This window comes from Triticum urartu, chromosome 6A (genome assembly GCF_056163025.1).
Source record: "Triticum urartu cultivar PI428250 chromosome 6A, HENAU_Tu73, whole genome shotgun sequence".
In the NCBI taxonomy this organism is placed as follows: domain Eukaryota; kingdom Viridiplantae; phylum Streptophyta; class Magnoliopsida; order Poales; family Poaceae; genus Triticum; species Triticum urartu.
Genome location: NC_141878.1, coordinates 460,762,686 through 460,781,725, shown reverse-complemented (window position 1 = coordinate 460,781,725; position 19,040 = coordinate 460,762,686). Strand labels below are relative to the sequence as shown.

General features: G+C 46.5%; 1 protein-coding gene across 2 annotated transcripts; it reads right to left on the bottom strand.

Moving 5' to 3' along the window:
- Window positions 1-2,062: 2,062 nt before the first annotated feature.
- On the bottom strand, window positions 2,063-10,407 carry LOC125514072 (protein indeterminate-domain 4, chloroplastic). 2 transcript variants are annotated; one of them, XM_048679322.1, is made up of 5 exons: window positions 10,121-10,407; window positions 9,957-10,022; window positions 9,518-9,816; window positions 7,917-8,316; window positions 2,063-3,596 (listed from the first exon to the last, which is right to left on the bottom strand). In XM_048679322.1, exons 3-5 carry the CDS (start codon window positions 9,714-9,716, stop codon window positions 2,459-2,461), a joined length of 1,737 nt encoding a protein of 578 aa, XP_048535279.1. In that variant the 5' UTR covers window positions 9,717-9,816; window positions 9,957-10,022; window positions 10,121-10,407; the 3' UTR covers window positions 2,063-2,458. The 2 variants fall into 2 exon arrangements, with proteins under 2 accessions (XP_048535279.1, XP_048535278.1); XM_048679321.2 differs by having other exon boundaries at window positions 10,241-10,407.
- Between the last annotated feature and the right edge of the window lie 8,633 nt (window positions 10,408-19,040).

The following is a 19,040-nucleotide window of genomic DNA, read 5'->3' as shown; positions in this document are numbered from 1 at the left end:
TTCACCCACCGCTGGAGCCGCGACCGACCGGATCGCTTGCGACGGTGAACAGTGGGGAGCAAAGATACCGCGGGAGCTGACCGATACTGAGTCGACGGCTGCCGCAGAAGGACACCGTGAATGCACGCGGGAAAGTGTGTCGCCCCACGGACGGGGAGCGCCTCGACGTCGAGAGGAGCTTCCTGAAGCCAAGCGGAGTCGTTGGCGATGAAGACGAGCGCGTCGAGACGGATCTCGCGGCCCTCAGCCAAACCTCCACCGAAAACCATGATGAAAGGACTCAGAGAAATCACAACCTCACCGGAAAGTCGCTAAGACACCTGCCCCACAGCGGGCGCCAACTGTCGTGGTTCTAAGTCTTGCAGTAGAATAGGGGGGGTAGGAATGTAGAGGCAAGATCCTAGCTACGGTGAGATTGTCCACGCAAGATGTACGAGTTCAGGCCCTTCGCGGAGGAAGTAACGTCCCTACGTCTCGGTGCCCGGAGGCTTGGTCGATTGGATTATGCGTGAAGTTACAGGGGGTGTGAACCCTTGTCCCAGTGGAGGGGGGTGGCTTATATAGAGTGCGCCAGGACCCCAGCCAGCCCACGTTACAAAGAGTTCAATGTACATTAAGGCGAGGCGTAACTGGTAACGCCAGCAATAAAGTCTTATAACTGGTCATTAATACTACGGAGTGAACGCCTGACCGTTGCCATCCTGAATGACGCTTGATCTTCTATACTCCGAGTGGTTTCTTGTATGGTCGAGTGATGACGTACTGGTCGAATGGAATTGGGATATTCGAGTGGAGATATCAGTCGAGTGGGTATGCACTCAGGTGATTCCAGTCCGTAGAACTTGCTGTCCTTTGATTGTCTTAGATTGTAGGGAAGTGTCCTTGGGAGGGGTTCTTAGATCAGGTTTATTGCCCTACCCTAGGTACATGTCATCGTCACCCGCCGCTCCCTCCCCCCTGCTTTCCCCCCTCCGTTTCCCTCAATTCCCTCTTCCTCCCGCCATTCTCCTCCGCTTCATCCAGCCGCCATGCCGCCGAAGAAGTACATGCCCCCCCCCCCCCGCGCCACCACCGATGCCAACGCCACCGCCACCACCCAGCCGGAGCAGAGAAAGCAGAGGGCGCCGTTGTCCAAGCCCCCGGGCATGTTTAACACCGACTGGAAGGCGAAAGTTCAGCGCCGGGAGGCTGTCACCACCGACCGGTGGAACAGGGCTAACACCAAGAAGGCCCGGGACAGGGCGGCGCTGGCGGCGGCCGTGGCGGAGCAGGCAGATCGCGCGGCCGAACAAGCCGAGGCGTCTCGCGCGGGGATGATGAATCCACCCGGCGGCGGCCACGGCCCGTACGCGTCCTGGAGCCAGCAGAGGGTCGGGTTGCCAGCCGGCTTCTCGTCGTCGCCACACCGCTGGGGTTGCACGCCCTCGCCTGGCTATGCCGACGGCGACGCGCACGGCGGGTTCGACGCCGGAGGCCGACGCCGTCGTTTAATGCATTGCCTACACGTCCTTTCTTTTGAACGCCGAACTTTTTATTGATCACCGAACTGTGGCAAGGTGATCGCCGATCGCCGGGACTTTGTGTCGCTGATCGCCAGACTTGTGGCGTTTTTTGGCAGCGGGAATGGACAGGTTCGAATTTACGACGCCTTGGGGGCGGCACCTGGGGACGTGGCTGGGACCTAGATTACCCTTAGGGCCTAAAAAGCGTCGGGCGAGTATCCGAAGCACCGGCCTATGCGCTGGGGGGGGTCAAACGAGTGGAGTTGCTCTAATGCATTCTCTTATGGCTAGCATCATCACCCCACCAAAATTGCGCCATTGATGGTTCAGCCTGGCATCCCGATGCACCAAGCGCTAACCTGCCGGCTCGCGGGAGCATTCACTACCAGGTCATAATTCTGCCCTTGTAACTAGATATAAAACCTTTTTTGCAAATACGTTTTATATTTAGTGACAAGGGAAGTATTATATTAGTAGAAAGAGAAAAACATGAATACAATATACAATGATAAAAGGAAATCTATCCGCGCAAATGCAGGCCTGATTCTGCTAGTTCATAGTGAAGAAAGAGCAAGAACAAAATAGATTGAGTTGGGGTGGTCAAGTTTTGATCATCCCTCACAAAGCGAGCTACAAACCTTACGGTATATGCAACTATCTCTTCCGGACGGTATGAATTAACCCAATTTAACAAGGTTCAACTACAGTAACAAAACATGAACAGGAAAGCAGCCACTAAATATATAGTCTCGTCTCACGGTTCCGGTTGATCTGGCTCTTCATGAATTGGTAGAGGAATCCCAACCTTGCTCTCTCAAGTCAAAAGATTTGTGCTGCCAAGTGCAAACCTTTGTAAACAGCTTGTTCCATGGATGTATGATGTATCCCAAGATCCCAACTCGCTCACTATAGGATGGAGCTTCAGCAAGCCAGCTCAATGCCTTTCTACAAGCTCTTCACTGCATCCTGCCTCCATTGAATGGCGACGAGGCCGACTTCATCTCCGCCTCCAAGAAGCTCATGTTGCTGCCGCTGTGGTTCTCTCCCCTTGCCACCGACATCCCCCTCATCATGTCCCCTCTGCCACCGACGCCAAGAAAGTCCCGCGTCACGTCCCCGCCGCCGACGCCGCCGCCACGGCCCTGGCTAAATTTGACCTCGTGCTGATCCATATCATACAGCCTCGGATCAATCATGCCGCGGCCGTTGGCGCCGCCAAACATTCCGCCACCATTGCCGCCGCCGGCCAGCGAGTTCATCAGGCTCTGCAGGTGCATCTGTCCCTGGTCGAGCATGGGTGCGCGGCCCTGCGGAACGGACGAGCCCATGAAACCACCGAACACGGACGCGCCACCGCCGTCTGCGCTTGTGCTAGAGCCCATCTGCGCCGCCTTCTGGAGCAGCGCCGTCGCCGACATCTGCGGCATCATCACGGATTGCTCGTTGTACATCCCAGAAGGAGCAACCTGGTGGTCGCCACCGGAAAAGTTCCCACCGGCGCTGAAGAACGCCGCGCCCGAATTCTCAGAACCAGCACCTCCGCCGCCGCCTCCTTCGCTGATCTGGTCATTGGCCATGTGTCCCTGACTCGCGTGGCCGTGGCTGGAGGTACCGGAGCTATTGCCACTGTTGGCGATGTATCCCAGGTTGAAAAGACCAGGAGCCGACGACGACGTGCCGCCGGAGCCGTTTCCCTGGAGATCCGGGAGCTGCATGAGGCCGTGGAACGGTTTGCCCTGCAAGAACGCGGGCGATCCATTCCCGTCGACGAACTCCTGCGCCGAGCCGAGGTGGAAGGGCGGCGCTTGTGGAGGTGGCAGGTGGCGGAAGGACGGGGCGTTGGACGACGACAGGAGGTGGTCGAGGCGGGCAGCCATGCCGCCGCCACCGCCACCGCCGAAGCGGAGGAGATCCGAGGACGCCTGGTGGTATTGACCGTGCGCGTCGTGGAGAGAGGAGCCGACCTGCGAGAGGCTGAGTGCCATGTTGGCCGCGCCGGTGGCGCCGTAGAGGTGGCCGGCCCCGGGCGGCAGCCGCGCGCTTTCCTGGGCGAGGGCGTCGCAGAAGGCCCTGTGGGTGATAAAGCTGTCCCTCCTGCATGGAAACATGCATGAGTGCATGCAGAAGTAGTTAGTGACGGTTGAGTGCTCCTATACGCATGAACATAACATGCTGCAGCCTGCAGTTGCATCATAATAGCCAAATTAAAGACAAAGTATAGGTATAGAGCGCTGCACACAGTGTAGTACTCCTATGCATGAGTTGCTTGCAAAATACTCCTATGTCAAACAAGGGTTTTATTTGCCTCATGAAATGCTAGGACTGGAATGTAAGGACAGTACTGCTTCACAGTCACACTGGGAACACGTGAAGTTGCCCAGATGCAAGCCATATATGCTGTCTTGTCATCCGTGCAAAGCCAACAGTGTAGTACCAAATATTCTGTATTTTTTACAGCATGTTGCATATAGAAAAAACTTGGGTGCACTGTACCCCCTCAGCAAAAAAAAACGGGCGTGGACGGGCAGCTGAGTACAGTATAGCCACTTTTGTTTAGAGGAAAAAAAAGCATCTATGCATGCATATATATAAGGGGTGTGACTACCATGAATTGTTTGACGAAGATCTCAATATTTGTGCCAGCTAATAAGTATATCAGATGTAATCATAATCATAGCGGTAGGATGTGTGTGCGTGCGTTCATAAGACTAGTCACACTGGGGACTAACTTAGAGTAGTAACATGCATATGTTACTAGTCTATATTACTACCTCCACAATGGGTAGTAACATATGTATTGTCTCATGAATCACTTCATTTATTAGGTTGTAGACTTATCTTTTCTTAATATGTGTGATGTTATTGTAAGTAGCTATGTTACCACATGCCTCTCTTTCTTCATTAATTACATGTCACATAATCTATTTTGTCTAGATAAGTGTGATGTTACCATCTACTCCCTCCGTTCCACAATGTAGTGCTTCCTCTATTCACGTGCTTCAACTTTGACCGTAAATTTAACTATCAAGACCGATTGCGGCGGGAGCAAAAATTATATCAGTGAATTCGTATTCGAAAGAAGTTTTCAATTATATAATTTTTTCTCCCGCCCCAGTTGGTCTCGTTGGTTAAATTTATGGTCAAAGTTGAACCTCGAGAAGCGCGGGCGCACTATATTTTGGAATGGAGGGAGTACTATGTTACTCCTACCGTGGGTAGTCTAAAGATAAGTGTATGTGCGTGAATCTAAGCATATGCGATTGTACTGTGTTAAGAAAAATATGATGAATTGTTGTACGTCAATGGTATATTTTTATCTTTTATTTATAAGTGTGTATTGGATGTCAAAAATTGTCTGGCGATCATGTAACCAGTTTAACTGTTGGATAATCCACAATTTATGTCTCTTTCCCTCTCTTTTGGAATTTTAGCTTGCCTTCTTGAAATTTTCCATCTATATGATTGTATCCATAGTAAGCAAGGGTAAACAAAAGAAATATGAAACAAGTTGCTAAAATAAACCTTACAGATCCATTTAAGGGATTTTTTTGGTTCAAAGGATTTTCAAAGAAATATTGGAGGATTCATTGAAGAGATATTTTTGGTTCAAAGGATTTCCAAAGAAATATTGACGTAATTCATTTAAGGGATTTTTTGGTTCAAAGGAAGAAATATTGGAGGATTGGAATCCTTACGGATTTTTCATTTGAAAGTTCAGATTTTGTAATCTTATTACTACTCCCTCCATTCCTAAATATTTGTCTTTCTAGAGATTTCAACAAGTGACTACATACAGAGCAAAATGAGTGAATCTATATTCTAGAATATGTGTATATACATCCGTATGTGATAGTCCATTTGAAATCTCTAAAAAAACAAATATTTAGGAACAGAGGGAGTATTTGGTTTGCATGGCCTTGTCCTATTGTATCACACACTATAGATGTTAAAACTATGCAGTAGTAGAGAGCTGTGTGCATCAATCGATGCTATATCTTAAAAAGGGAAGTTCTCCAATATAGGCTGTTTGATACATAGGACTAAATCCGATAAGAAATTGTCCTACGGATTTCTTTGCACTTCACATGAAAAATAGCGGCCAGTCAAGAATCTTTTGTCTTTCCTGCGACGTGATCAAACAAACCAAGCCCTATAGAATTCGAATGGGCATGATATTTCAATCTTGCAATTTTCCTATTCCTGTGTTTTAGGATCATACAAATCAAAGTGGCCTTTAATGTTTCGCGAAATCTCGTTCCTTGAATCTGTCTCCCCGTGACATCAAATTGCAAGTCTAATTTCACTCCAAAGTGAATCAAACTGAGCTTAAGTGACTGCTTATTATCCCATATTAACAAATATTAGTTTTATTATTGTACTTTTTATGTTTCTAATGCATAAAGTGTTACAAAATTATCCAAACTATAATGAGTTTTGTTTATGTTTTCACCTATAGTGAGAGATGAGTTAATGAGAAGCCTTTACTTTTCTTTTTCAATGTTAGATAAGTTCTATGGATCCCTCAATCTTTTTTTAATGTGGATAAAAGTGAGGGACCTTTGCTGAACTTTAGTCACTCCATGAATCAACAACCCCATAGTTTACGCGGATTTAATAAGCATCACATATATGTCCTGTAATAAACTTTTAATAAGTACTCTTGCCGCTATATTTACATCACTTTACCCACAAAAGTCTCGCCTTCCCTCAGTTTTTTTTTCATAATTGCATATTCTAGGGCGTTACGAGAATTTAATTACTTGAGGCGAATATTCATCGCACGCTAACGCAAAATTAAAGTATAGTCTCTATGAAGCTCTTTGTAACACTTATTTTCAATCAGATAATATGTCCCTAAATTATACTTATACATTCGAGTCTGTGGTGTAGGATCTGACTGTAGCTGTTGGTTTCACTTCTTTCACACTCAATGACAGCTCGAGATCCCAGAAACTCATGTCAATCAAGGAGGAAAAGGAGGAAACAAGTTAAGCGGGTTGCTTCTCATGTTATGCTAGTACTAGTAGCTACGGATCGGATGGCTAGATTCCTCACAGGAGAGAGCTTCCAAGGAGAAAAGGCAGCAAGGCACAAATTTGCGCGGTTAGCTGACACTAGGGTTTCCATGGGGTAAGCACCTCAGAAGACTTGATTTGCAGTAAAGCTCGCATCCCGAGTAACCAATCAAGAATTACTGGATCCGGAAGAAGATGAGAGGAAAAACAAGGGCTGCTGTACCGATCCCTAGCTAGGAGTAGGGGAGAGGGGGTCCCGGGTCCTTGAGAATTATTGATCTGAATGAGATGTTGCATGAAGAGAGCAGTTGCCGTGAAAAGAAAATGATTAAAATTCATATCTCAATCAAGGCAGCTTCTGCCGATACATCCCATATACGCCTCCTCCCCATTAGAGAAATGTGTGCCGAGCTAGTGAAAGATAGGGTCACCAACCCGCTCCAGCCCAGATGCTTCAATGATGTAGAGAGAGAGAGAGAGAGAGAGAGAGAGAGAGAGAGAGAATCTCGCTGTGCTGCTAGCTCCTGAGAATTGCACCCACGTGAAGGGTTGTGAGGGCCTGGATCGAGTAAACGTATCCAAGGAAAAGCTGTGAAGTGTGTGAACCTGGCCGTGCTAGCTCTGATCGAGCTTCTGGCACGGCCAACGGAAGGCACTGCGCCGCATCTAGCTACGCAGCCAGCTCACATGACAATGCGGGCAGACCAGCTTGCTTACGTGGCGACCCAATTGTGGGAGTATGTCAGTGTGTGTGTAACGTGCGTGTACGTGTGCCCATGCTCTCGTGCTTGGGCGAAGATTGTGCTACATTGACGTCCCGGGGTAATCATCCAAGCAGCAGTGTGGCCTGTGACGCACGCGTACGGCGTGCATCTGTACTCGTGCAAGGGAATACAACCAAGATGCATATGGTAGGTAGTAAGATAACTACACGAATTAGCTGGGAACACTTGCATCACGTGTGTGTGACTGTGTACGCAGGTTCCCATTCGGTTAATTCCCAGATTTATCTTGTCCCCCCGTACGTGTGGCATTCTCTCTCCGTCTTTCCCACTCTTCCACGGGCATGCAAACCTTCCCTTAAACAAATTAAGCATGCACTAGAGAAGCGCGCGACAGTTCAGACAAAACCCTAACCCGGCCCTCACTCAGCAGGTTTTGGGTCACCACTCACCAGCACAAAAGGTCATCCATCGATCGAAAGACGGCACGTAGACCATGAAAAATGGGAGTATTCAATATCTTTGCCGCCTGGGTGCGTGCATGCATGCAATGCCGAGACCAACGCAGATTTGTCCTTGGCAAAACCGTGCGTGCATGCATGTGTGCGGCGGTGCGTACGTAAGGCAGGTATAACGAGCGAGCAACGGGAGGTAGTAGCAAGTACGTGCGTACATACCGTGAGAATAGGGTGCCGCAGTCGCAGCGGTACTCGCGGGTGCCGCAGATCTTGGAGTGCGCCTTCCAGTCGGACTGCACGGCGTAGCGCTTGGCGCACTTGTCGCACTTCCACTTCTTCTCGCCGTGCTTGCGGCAGAAGTGCTTCTTGATGCCGGTGAGGTCGCCCAGCGCGCGGCCGGGCTCGTGGTGCACGCACGTCGGCTCCGGGCACAGGTACACCCGCCGCCGCTGCACCTGGTTCGGGTCCTTCTGCTTCAGCTTCCACGGCAGGTTGTGCCCGCGCCGGTGCAGCTGCAGGTTCTGCTCCCGCTGGAACCCCTTGTTGCACACCTCGCACACGAACCGGTTCGTCGCCATCAGCGTCTTGGGCGACAGCGCGATTACCTCCGCGTCAGGGTCTGCATGTATGTTATGTATCAATGCAACATAACCAACTCAATTGCACATCTGATATCGATCGATCACTAGAATTAATGTAGGTAGTGAGCAACTGAGCATGCATAGTAACGGTTGTGCATTAACATGCACAATGAGCTTGAAATGGTAGGGGCACAGAAGTTGCCATGTTTTGCAAACAAGTACTAATGCGTGATAAGGCAACGGTGCGCGATTAGCTTATGACTAATAATGGTGCATGGTGTGAGGGAGAGAGGTAGCAGTTAACGTACTGCTGGTGTTTCTTCCTTTGGTTTTGGTGAGGAAGGGACAAATGGAGGCAACAAAGGGGAGAATATTTGCATGAGACTTCGGGGAAGAAAACACGCAAAAGGGCATTTGCAGCAACTAATATAGGGAACAAAGGAATTGACGACGATCGCGTCATGGCCCCTATACTATCTCTGTATCTCTCATAATTGGCAAGAGGAACAAGGAGCAAAAGGGTGAAGAGGATAACAGCTCATGTACATGGAATCTTGCAAGAAAACTTTTATTTTTTTTCTCCAATTTGAACTGGTAGTACTCGTGACCCGTGAGTCCGCACTGACAGTTTATTCCAAGGAATTTTACTTGGAACGCACAAGGAATTACGTACGCAAACTCGTATATCTACCGAGGTTGGAATGAGTAAAAAAAGGGAATAAGAATGAACAGGATGAATACTAGGAATAATTAGGTTTTCCCCTAGTCTACTATTCAGGTGAGACTACAAGCAGCTTTAAATGAAGTATACAGTGAGTAAAAAGATGTGACGACCACATCCAGCATGGTTTGGATCGAGGTAGCTCACGGAAGAAATTCACTCGACAAGGGGCCGGGAGAGAGAACTGGAACTGAAGAACATATGGGACCATTTTCATTCCATATAAATCCAGTGAAAACAAATCTTGGGCTCTAACGCAACTCCTATTTAAGGAGGCGTCTCTTCTGTTGTGAATCGAAATTTCGAAATCAAGAAACAAGGGCCAGATAAAGTAAGATCGACAGAAGGAGAAACCACAAGCCCTTGAGAGAGTTGCCGTTCTTGCATCTAAGATCTCTCCGATGGAAACTCCTAGCAGAATGATCTAGAAAAAAGTCCTAGCAGTTCCAAGCGAGGTCCGCTAGGAGATGCTATGCATGCACGAATGGAATTGCATGAAGGGCAGTTTCTTATCATACCTGGCATGGTCCTCTTCTTCTTCACCGGTGGCGCCGCCACGGCCGCCTGGTCTGGCCCCGCCGTCAACAGCGCGCTGGGCGGCGCGACGACATGCTGCCGCTGCTGCTGGGCGAGCAGCGGCTTCATCTGGTCCTGCTGGTGCCCTTCCCTAATCCCGAACAGCGCCGCGACAGCCGCCGCCGATGAATTGGATGCCATCGCCGCTCAGATTCACCCTTTCTGCAGCTGCTCACCGGCAACAGGGTAACCTTTCCCTTTTGGTAGCCCGGTGTTGGAACTAGCAGCAAATTTCCCCTCACTTCAAGAAAAAGCAGCGCTTTCCATGAGAGACATGCCAAGAACAAACTCAGGAAACGTGCAAAGAAGAAGAGGCCAGAAAGCTGTCCCTCGGACGAGGATGGAGGAAAACACCAAAGATAAAGGTAGAGAAGGCGATACCTATCTCATATGTGTGTTTGTGTCTTTGCCTGGCCGGAATCGATCTGAAGCTTGGACAAGAAGAAGCTGGGGGGGAGGGGGAAGAAGAAAAACTCCAAAGGGTTAGGGCTCAATCGCGGAACGAGGATGAACAAACGAACAAACTCCCGCAGTGAAATCCAAACCAGCAGTTGCACTCAGAAACAAGCAAGCTAGAGCGGGAGAACAAATCGAAGCTCGCAAGCACCCAAACCCACACGCGCGCGCACGCAGAGAGAAACGAGGGCTTTGTTTCTTCCCCATACCTCTCTGTCTCCCCGGCTCTTATCTATCCCTTGCGCTGCTGCCGCATGCTACTAGCGGCTACTAGTCGTCTTCTTGCTTGCTCTCGAGACAAGGGGGAGAAGAAGAAGAGGAGACGAGGAAGAGGAGGAGGGAGAGGGTATGGAGGAGGCTAATAAGAAGGTTGCTGTCTGATTCCTTTCGTTCATATCGTTGTCATGCTTTTCCCTATCGCCTTTTGCCCCCTCCTTTCCACACTGGCTACTGTACGCTCCTCTGCTACGCTACTACGTACGCCCGCAGCTCTTTGTCACGGACGGCATACGAGCATACGGAGTAGAATGGTAGTCTGGTGTATACGTTGAATGTACTGCTGTAAATTGGGTTTGTAATCGCATGTACAGCTCAGAGAAATTAAGGGAGTGAGTACGAGTGAGTACAGCGGCACAGTCGATGGAGTGGAGCGAGCGAGCGTCGTCGAGCGGCTGTGGAGTGTGGACCAGGGGTCCACCGACTGTGGGGAGGGGGCTTGCCCGGCGGGCGGGCCCCGCGCTCACGCACACGGGTCGTGAAGCGGCTGAGGATTTGGGTCCACCGACACTAGCCGACGTAGGCCGACGCACCACGCACACGGGCGTTGGATTTATGTATGCATCACAGCTTGCTCACGTCTGGATATGTGCGATGCTAACTCTACGCACCTTAATCACGCCCGCATGCATCTCAACCAACGGTTCAACAATGGTCAGAGACCAAGGACAACGGCACGGCTGTAATAGTTACCTATCCGTGCACCATCGATTTACTGGTTTTTTTTTACGTATTCACTTTGCCTCTAAGCATGCCCATACATCAGTAAGAGAGTAGAAATATTTGCGGGTAATATACGGGACCACCTATACGGTAGTCATCAATATAAGAAAAATGCTTTTAGTCGATTTTATGAGAGCCGTCCGATTGAGCTCCAAGGGCACTCATGCTTTCCTCCTCCTCTGGGTATCACTGTTTATCTTCTTTCTTAAAGCATAGAGACGATCTCTTCCCCTCCTTTCCCCTGGTCCGCCCTCCCGCCTCGTCTCCTACAAGTTCTCACACACATTGGACAGAGGTCTACCAACACTCGCATGCGAACCACCTTCCTCACCTATAGCTTCGACGCCACGACCCGCGGAAGACTTCTACCTCCCCATCTCAGGCTTGCGGATTCACTCTTCTTCAACAAAATCGACAGCTGTGATTTTGATTTTAAGGCAACCGAGGAATAGCTAAAGCGTCCGTTTATAAATATCAAGATGATATCAATTACACTCATCCTCTGCAAGTACACAAATATCAATAATAGGTCGAGATAGCGAGAATGCACTCGGCCAAGAAACATTAAAAATAAGTGAAAAACGCAAAGACAACCGATGCATCAAACAACTTGCAACAAACAAGCAACAACACCATCCGTCGTCCTTGACAGCAAACGAGCTACGAGGAAGGTTTCCGCGAGCCAACCACTCAGGGTCAGATATTGGGTTTCACCATGAAGAGCATGTTTGAATAGACTCCATAGCAATGCCTTCAAAAAAGACACATATTAATGATATTTTTCGACCGGGCTATCACCCCTTTCCATTAATTTCTTAATGAAAATATTTTCAGTACACAGATTAATGATATGTTGTGGCTTTTGTATCTCAGTTTGTCTACATTTGCAAGAATAAATATACATGGGTTAATTTTTTTGAGCTATATATACATGGGTTAGTGGTAATAGGGCGTACGATGCTATAGGCTATGGCTCCTCAATCTGGCCTTGGACACTACCAAAACTGAGCCCGGTGGAAAACGCCCCACGGGTACTTTAGCCAGAAATGTCACGAGTGCGCCTAGCTACCTGCGCCGAGTACCATTTGGCTTGGCCATAGGCAGGTCCAAGCAGTCGCACTGGTACGCATGGATGGCATCCATGTCTTTTCTCTCGCACGGGCACCACAGATTTGGACAAAATTTGGTTCTCCACACCCCACAGCCACAGGTAGGTACGTACGAGGCCGTGAGCTTCGGGCGGTGCCATGCAGTGCAGGCGTAGGTACGGGCTCGGTGAGAGACCTTCGTCCGTGTCGAGTCCATACGTCACGCTGTGACTGCATGTACACATCGGTCTCTCTATCCCCGTGCGTCGCCTCGTCGCCGATCTCGGCGTATGCCGTCATGGCCTTCAACTCCCGTTGAAATTATGTGCTCTCCCGCTCGGCCGTCGTCGTTGATGGAGCTCCACGAAGTTCACGTGCGCTAACTCGTTCAGTAATGTGTCTCCTGTGAACCTCCGCAAACACAGAGATCGGGCTGGCCATGAAAAACCCAGCTTGGTACGAAACTTTTTAGTTAGAACTCGGAAGCAATTGCCTCGTATGATGTACTCTCTCCGTTGACCATCGTAAGATGTTTTGGATATGTTTCAGTACGGACTACAAACGAAATAAAATGAGTGAACAAACATGCTAAAATGTGTTCATATACATCTGATTTGGAAACATGTAGAATATCTTATACAGTAAAAATTAACAGAGGGAATAATAATTACGCAAGAAACAGTTCACCAGTTAATTATGGAAAACGTGACTAAAACCGATACAGCTGCCCCACCATCGGGGTACTACCGGCCGACCAAGCACACAACAAGAGACGTCACACACATTGTCGAGAAGAAGACACCATCAACATGACGAACTAACGAATTACTCCACAAAAAGGTCAACATGTATGGAGTCCCCAGGTAACCGGGTAAGGTTTAGTGTCCTCTCGGCGTTTCATCATAGTTGATTCCTTATCCATGGCGATCTACCACTGCCAAGTTCCCATCGGTCTGCAGATCGACTCATGTTGCCCCCTCCCCCCTCGCGGCCGCCTTTTAACCCTCATGGCCTTGCCCCTTGCCCAAGGGTTTGAGATCGTGACGGCGTCGTATTCTGATGCAAACTCATCCACGAACATGGGTTCGCAGTGAGCAAACCTTGGGGACCTTGGTGTCTTCTTCGACAAACTTGATTTTTAGAAGATTATTTTACAATGTATGTGATCGTTGATGAGGAGGAGCAGGAGCTCTAGGAGGGAGTTTGCTTACTAACCCTAACTCGAGTGCAGACATATACGTCCTTCAGTCGAGCGCCTTCTTCTGCGAGATGCGTGTTGCGTAGAATCTCAAACAAGGTTCCACTTTCGGGCGACCGGGGTCAACTTGCTCATCGTGCAAGTCTCATGTCTCGGTAATTGGGAGTGGGTCATGGAGTAAGGATTGCGGTTCTTCCACTTCTCGGAAATACTTTTGCACCCATACGATAGATTCACCAACAAAGAGGAAGTGACGACAAATTCCATGCCTATATGGCTACGAACCCACAAGCTGGAAGAGGGCTTTTGCAAGAAGGAAGTAGTGGAGAAATTGATCAACAAAGCTTCAGAAAGCCAGGAGATAAGGATCTCTGATAACACTAGGGGCGATTATACATGAGTGTGTGTTCGTCACGACATCCACGAGATGCGTGCTGCATGGAACCTCGCACAAGGGGTGCACTTTCGGGCGATTTGGTTCAACATGTTCATCATGCAAGTCTCATGTCTCGGTAATTGAGAGCGGATCATGGAGCAAGGGCCACGGCTCTTCCTAGGGAATACTTTTGCACCCATACAATGGATTTACAAACAAAGAGGAAGACAAATTCCACGCCCATATGGCTACAAATCCACAAGTTGCTAGAGGGCTTTTGCAAGAAGAAACTAGTGGGGAAATTGGTCAACAAAGCTTCAAAAATCCCAGAGATAAGGATCTCCGGCAACACTCAGGGTGATTATATATGAGTGCGCGCTCTTCATGACATCCGAGAGCAGCTCACGAAACACACTAGTATTGTCAGAGAAAAGGAAGAACGTGTATAAAATGTCAGGTACGAAAAGCTTGCATGGTTCTATCAAGCATGCAGGGGCATTGGTCATGATAAGTAGGAGTGTGGCTCCGGTGTCTATGAAATGAAAGATCTAAAATTTGGGGACTAGCTTTACATTTATCCACCAAGTCGCATAATAACCACCTAATTATACCATCCAACATAACACTACCTTGCATTCTCCTTCGCATCTCCCACGAAAAAGAATCCTTAGGGCACTGTCACGGTTGAAAAGTTTTATAAATTAAGGTTGGAGTTGTCAAGATCTATCAGCTAACAAAATTAAGGATGGGTAAGTTTTAGCAATTATGGTTGAAACTATTTATGAACCTGTTACAATCACCAAGTTGTCCACAACTGTAGACAAGACTATTCAAATAGATTTAACCCTACAGACTGCACCAATGTACCCACACATATGATCGAATCTTGATGCCATGTGCCAAAACACATATTCCGTGGAAATCACATGTTCATTTGGGTATGTTGGTAGAGAGATCGACTCTGCACTTTCAAATGCAACAAAGCAAGTCCAGGAAGCCACCCAATTGAGTTTAAACCTAATCGGGAGTCCGCCCATAGATCTGAGTTGGACTCAACCGTATGCACGAGGGGCTACGACTGACTAGAGCCCCAAACTAGGAATAACAGCCCTACTGCGCAAGATATGCATGCGAGCCATCAGGGGAACCCCCTCTAACGGTAAAATAGTAGCATCATTCAGAATCGCCTCATTTGTACCTACAAAACAAGTTGTATGTGTATGCTCCAAATGAAAAACCAGCTTGCGGCCCCTGGACAGGTGACGAGTCCAATGTTTTTGACTTTCCATTATGTTACACCTTTTGGCCCTGTTTGATTCAGCTTTTATCAATGGATTCCGCTGCCGCGCAGCAGAATCTGAACCAAAGGGCGAACCCAGCAGAATCTGATTCCAGAAATCCGTTGCTAAAATCTGAACGAAAAGCAGAAGTAGCCCAGGACGTGCTTTCCAAAATCTGATTTCGCCGCGGGCCAAAATCTGAAAAAGCTGTATCAACTAGTTTGCCAAATGACCTACATCTTTTTCACATCAGATTTTCCATAGCTGTTTTTCCACAACAGATTTTTTACAGCTGCTTTTAGAAATTCACAACCGAACCAAACAGGGCCTTTATTCCATACCTTAGTTTTACGATTATCTAGATTTTACTATGTTTGTGCGCTCTTTTTATTTGTTTTCGCCAGGATTCCTTCCACAGAAGTATTTGAAGGCTCAAGGAAAAATCCCAACACTATGGTATTAAAATCACATTAATAGGGAAAACAAAATACTATACTAAAATAAATAAATAAATGGGACCGCGTGCACTATAGTAGAAGAAGGGGACTTGGGTGAGCAACGGCGCACGGTATGACCGCGAGCACTTGTATTGCTAGTCGTACAACTCGCTGCCGCCCCTGCATGGTCTAGTATTTTACTCCTGCGCAATCGGATCGTGGATCAGATGTCTACAGCCACAATAAAATCTTCTAGAACGAAGAACACTATCCTTCGGAAGGATTCCAGAGGGACAATTGATAGAAGGGCTCTGTCGTGGCATCATCCCATAGAGGGCATCATCATCATCCGTCTATGCCATCACCTTCTCTTTGTAATACATTAGAACGTGTGGATCCATTTTTGTATTACTTTAGCACTTCATGCATGTTTACCTTGATTCATTCCATGATGCTTATTATCTTGATGTCCGAGTAATCTCTGTAGTTCTTGAGGATGTGGAGGAACCCTAGTATGTTTAGGAACTGGATGTTGATATGATTTTACATCCTCTTTATATGTTTATATTAATGATCTTCTCGTTGTTGGGTGAAGTTGACCATTCAACATATGCCTCTTTTGTGTGAAAGGCCATTACTATTGGTGTGCGATGGTGGGTTTGCAGAGGTTTGTAATGTAGTACCTATCTCCCTCCTTGGTCATTGCAATAAGGGATAAATGAAGACAACCTTAGTTGCGTCCATCGGGAAACTTTTAATCACCATTCAGTAACCGAGTGGAGATGAACGACGGTGGAGTATGTGACATGGGGCTCAACATGAATGCACGATTTGTACTTGGCTCCGCCCACTTATGAAAACATATAAAATGGTTTAGGAATCCGAGCTTCAAATTATGCTTAGGCATAGATCGCATTACATACATACTAGTGGGGAATCCAGACTCCCTCAGAATGCTCTAGCTCTATTGATTTAAAAAATTGTTATTGCACATCTTGCGCTCTTTATTTTACTCTTGCATTTTATTACCTTGTCCATGACAACTTTGCAATATTTGAAATTTCCATTTCCACTTTACTTTGGACCACAACTAACTTGCAATAACAACATTATAAACCCTTACAAGAGACAAAGTCCATTTTCTGTGCTCCTTGTGGGATCGATACTCTTACTTCGAAAAGGCCAAAACTAAACCATGTGCACTTGTAGGCCTTCAAGCTTTTTCTGGCATCGTTGCCGGGAAGCTAAGCACTTGTGATATTTGTTTTCATTTTTTTCTTCACTAAGTTGTTTGTTGGTTCCAAGCAACCATGTCCTAGTATGGGCATATCTACCAACTCGCCGCAATGAAGCTCTCAGGGCCACCTATCAGAAATATATTTACATCATTGGGCTCAGACCTGATTATGTATCCTTTGATATTAATCCGAGCTTATTGGAATTATTGCACAATAAGAAATTTAACGGTAACAATGAATATTACCCTTGCCAACATTTGAAATTATTCGGTGAGATATGTGGGACTTATAAAATTAATGCTTTCGCTTACGATGAGATAAAGTTATTTTTTTTGGAAAAACACTAACCGTTGATACGTCTCCAACGTATCTACTTTTCCTAACACTTTTCCTCTTGTTTTGGACTCTAATTTGCATGATTTGAATGAAAATAACCCTGGACTGACGCTGTTTTCAGCAGAACTACCATGGTGTTGTTTTTGTGCAGAAATAAAAGTTCTCAGAATGGAACGGAACTTTGCAAGGATTTTTTATACAATAAACATAGACACCATTCAGAACAAACTCTTAAAATACCTTACATAAGTCAACATTCATGTGACTATGCATCATAGCAGAGTAAATATTTACTTCTGAACTGAAGACAGGAATAGGAAAAAAGATCGACATTGCTCACAGCAAAGGGCGGCCCACTCAAAAATATCAAATGCATGTCTTGTCGCTAACATCAATGAGAAAAATTTGACAAGGTTTTCCAATTCCAATATATTAAACTAATGTCTTCTTGATAACATCAATGATTAAACTTTGACAAGCTTTTCCCATTCAAAATATGTAATGCCTATGATTGTGGAACATGCAGCATTTGTCATCAGTTTGTCATCTGATAGTCTGATGGCTCAAGGTGACGACGAATGATTAGAGAACCATTCGATGTATTGTGCATGATGAAGTATTATGGAGGACACGGACCATCTGAACATTTTGTGCAGTTTCACTAAAATCAAGCTGAGCATCCCTGTGGATTTCGTATTTATATGCTGCAAGAAAACAAAGACACATCAGCGCACACATGAATATTGGCCCAGTGTCAACCCACCAATCGGTGGACTAACAAACTGAAAGTACGGTAAACAGATTACCATACCCAGATGCCCCATCATTGTTGCTTAGAATGACATTGATAGATTTGGGGTCCTGTCCTGGCTTCTTGTACTTCTTTGGGCACTTTTTGCCCAGTGCACTCCACGTGTTGTAGAGTTGCCTATGCTATCTATAGACTAGTCATGTCACCAGCGTCTACTAATACTCTGTAAAGCTTCTAGATCATTCCTTCTGTAATGTAGCGCAAACAGTGACTACTTCTTTCTGCAAAGTGGTAAGACCAACTAGACCCACTAATGCAGTAGTTTTCCTTAGACACATTGGCTCCTTTTGTGTAGTTCAACTAAAATCAAAGTCATAGCGCAAACTGAACTTTAATTTTGATATCCCTGTAAGCAACAATAGGTATAAGGGAAACAATTACTGAGAAATAACGGTTGATGACTTGTACTCCCAGAAGAAAAACATCTACTGATCTACCTCATCTTAATGGAAACAAAGCAGGAGAGTAGCAATTCTCAATCAGTGTGATTCATTCATATTAACTAAGACATTATCTTAACAATGCCTTGTTTCAACATGTATAAAGAACCACACAGCAGAAAAGTACCATTCCTAAAACAATGCGACCGATTCATTTTAATAGAGACATTATCTTAACAATACCTTGGTTAAACACGTAGATAGAACTACGAAGCAGGATAGTACCATTTGTAAAACATTGTAACTGATATATAATAACAGAGACATTATTTGAACATTACATTTCTTAAACATGTACTCCGGCGGATCCCTAACAGAAATGGTACTCCCGCCGATCCCTAACAAGTGTTGAAGTTTTGAACTAAGATTCAGTAGTTAATTATGAGAGTGGCATTGCTTAATTTTACCAGTGACATTATATTAACGAAAAGCATAAACAGTTCCACGCGGGAGTGGGCGCAACAACACCATGTGCTTCCATCTACTTATAAAGGGGGTGATGTAGAGTTTTGTTGTAAGAAAGAAACAAGCATCATGTCTGGGTTGGAACAATTTTTGCTCACTCTATGGTAAAAGAAAACAGTTCAATAGCTTCAATTCAACATTTATCCAAAACAGTACCAATACAAGTAGCACAACATCTCAAAGTGCACTGCAACATCATGTGGATGAAAGTCGGTACTGACCTTCCTTGACCAAGATTTGAAACAACTCGCGAGGAGGACTTGAAACAAACCCAAACACATATACGAAAATCCGATCTCCTTTTGTGTAGTTCCATCAAAATTAAGCAAAGTCGCCGGTGT

Bases quoted from the DNA above. Each gene is read 5' to 3' on its own strand.
- LOC125514072 (XM_048679322.1), bottom strand. From the start codon at position 9,716: ATGGCATCCAATTCATCGGCGGCGGCTGTCGCGGCGCTGTTCGGGATT. The intron at 8,317-9,517 runs GTATGATAAGAA...ACATACATGCAG, and splicing joins GAAGAAGAGGACCATGCCAG to ACCCTGACGCGGAGGTAATC. The intron at 3,597-7,916 runs GTATGTACGCAC...GTTTCCATGCAG, and splicing joins TGCGGCACCCTATTCTCACG to GAGGGACAGCTTTATCACCC.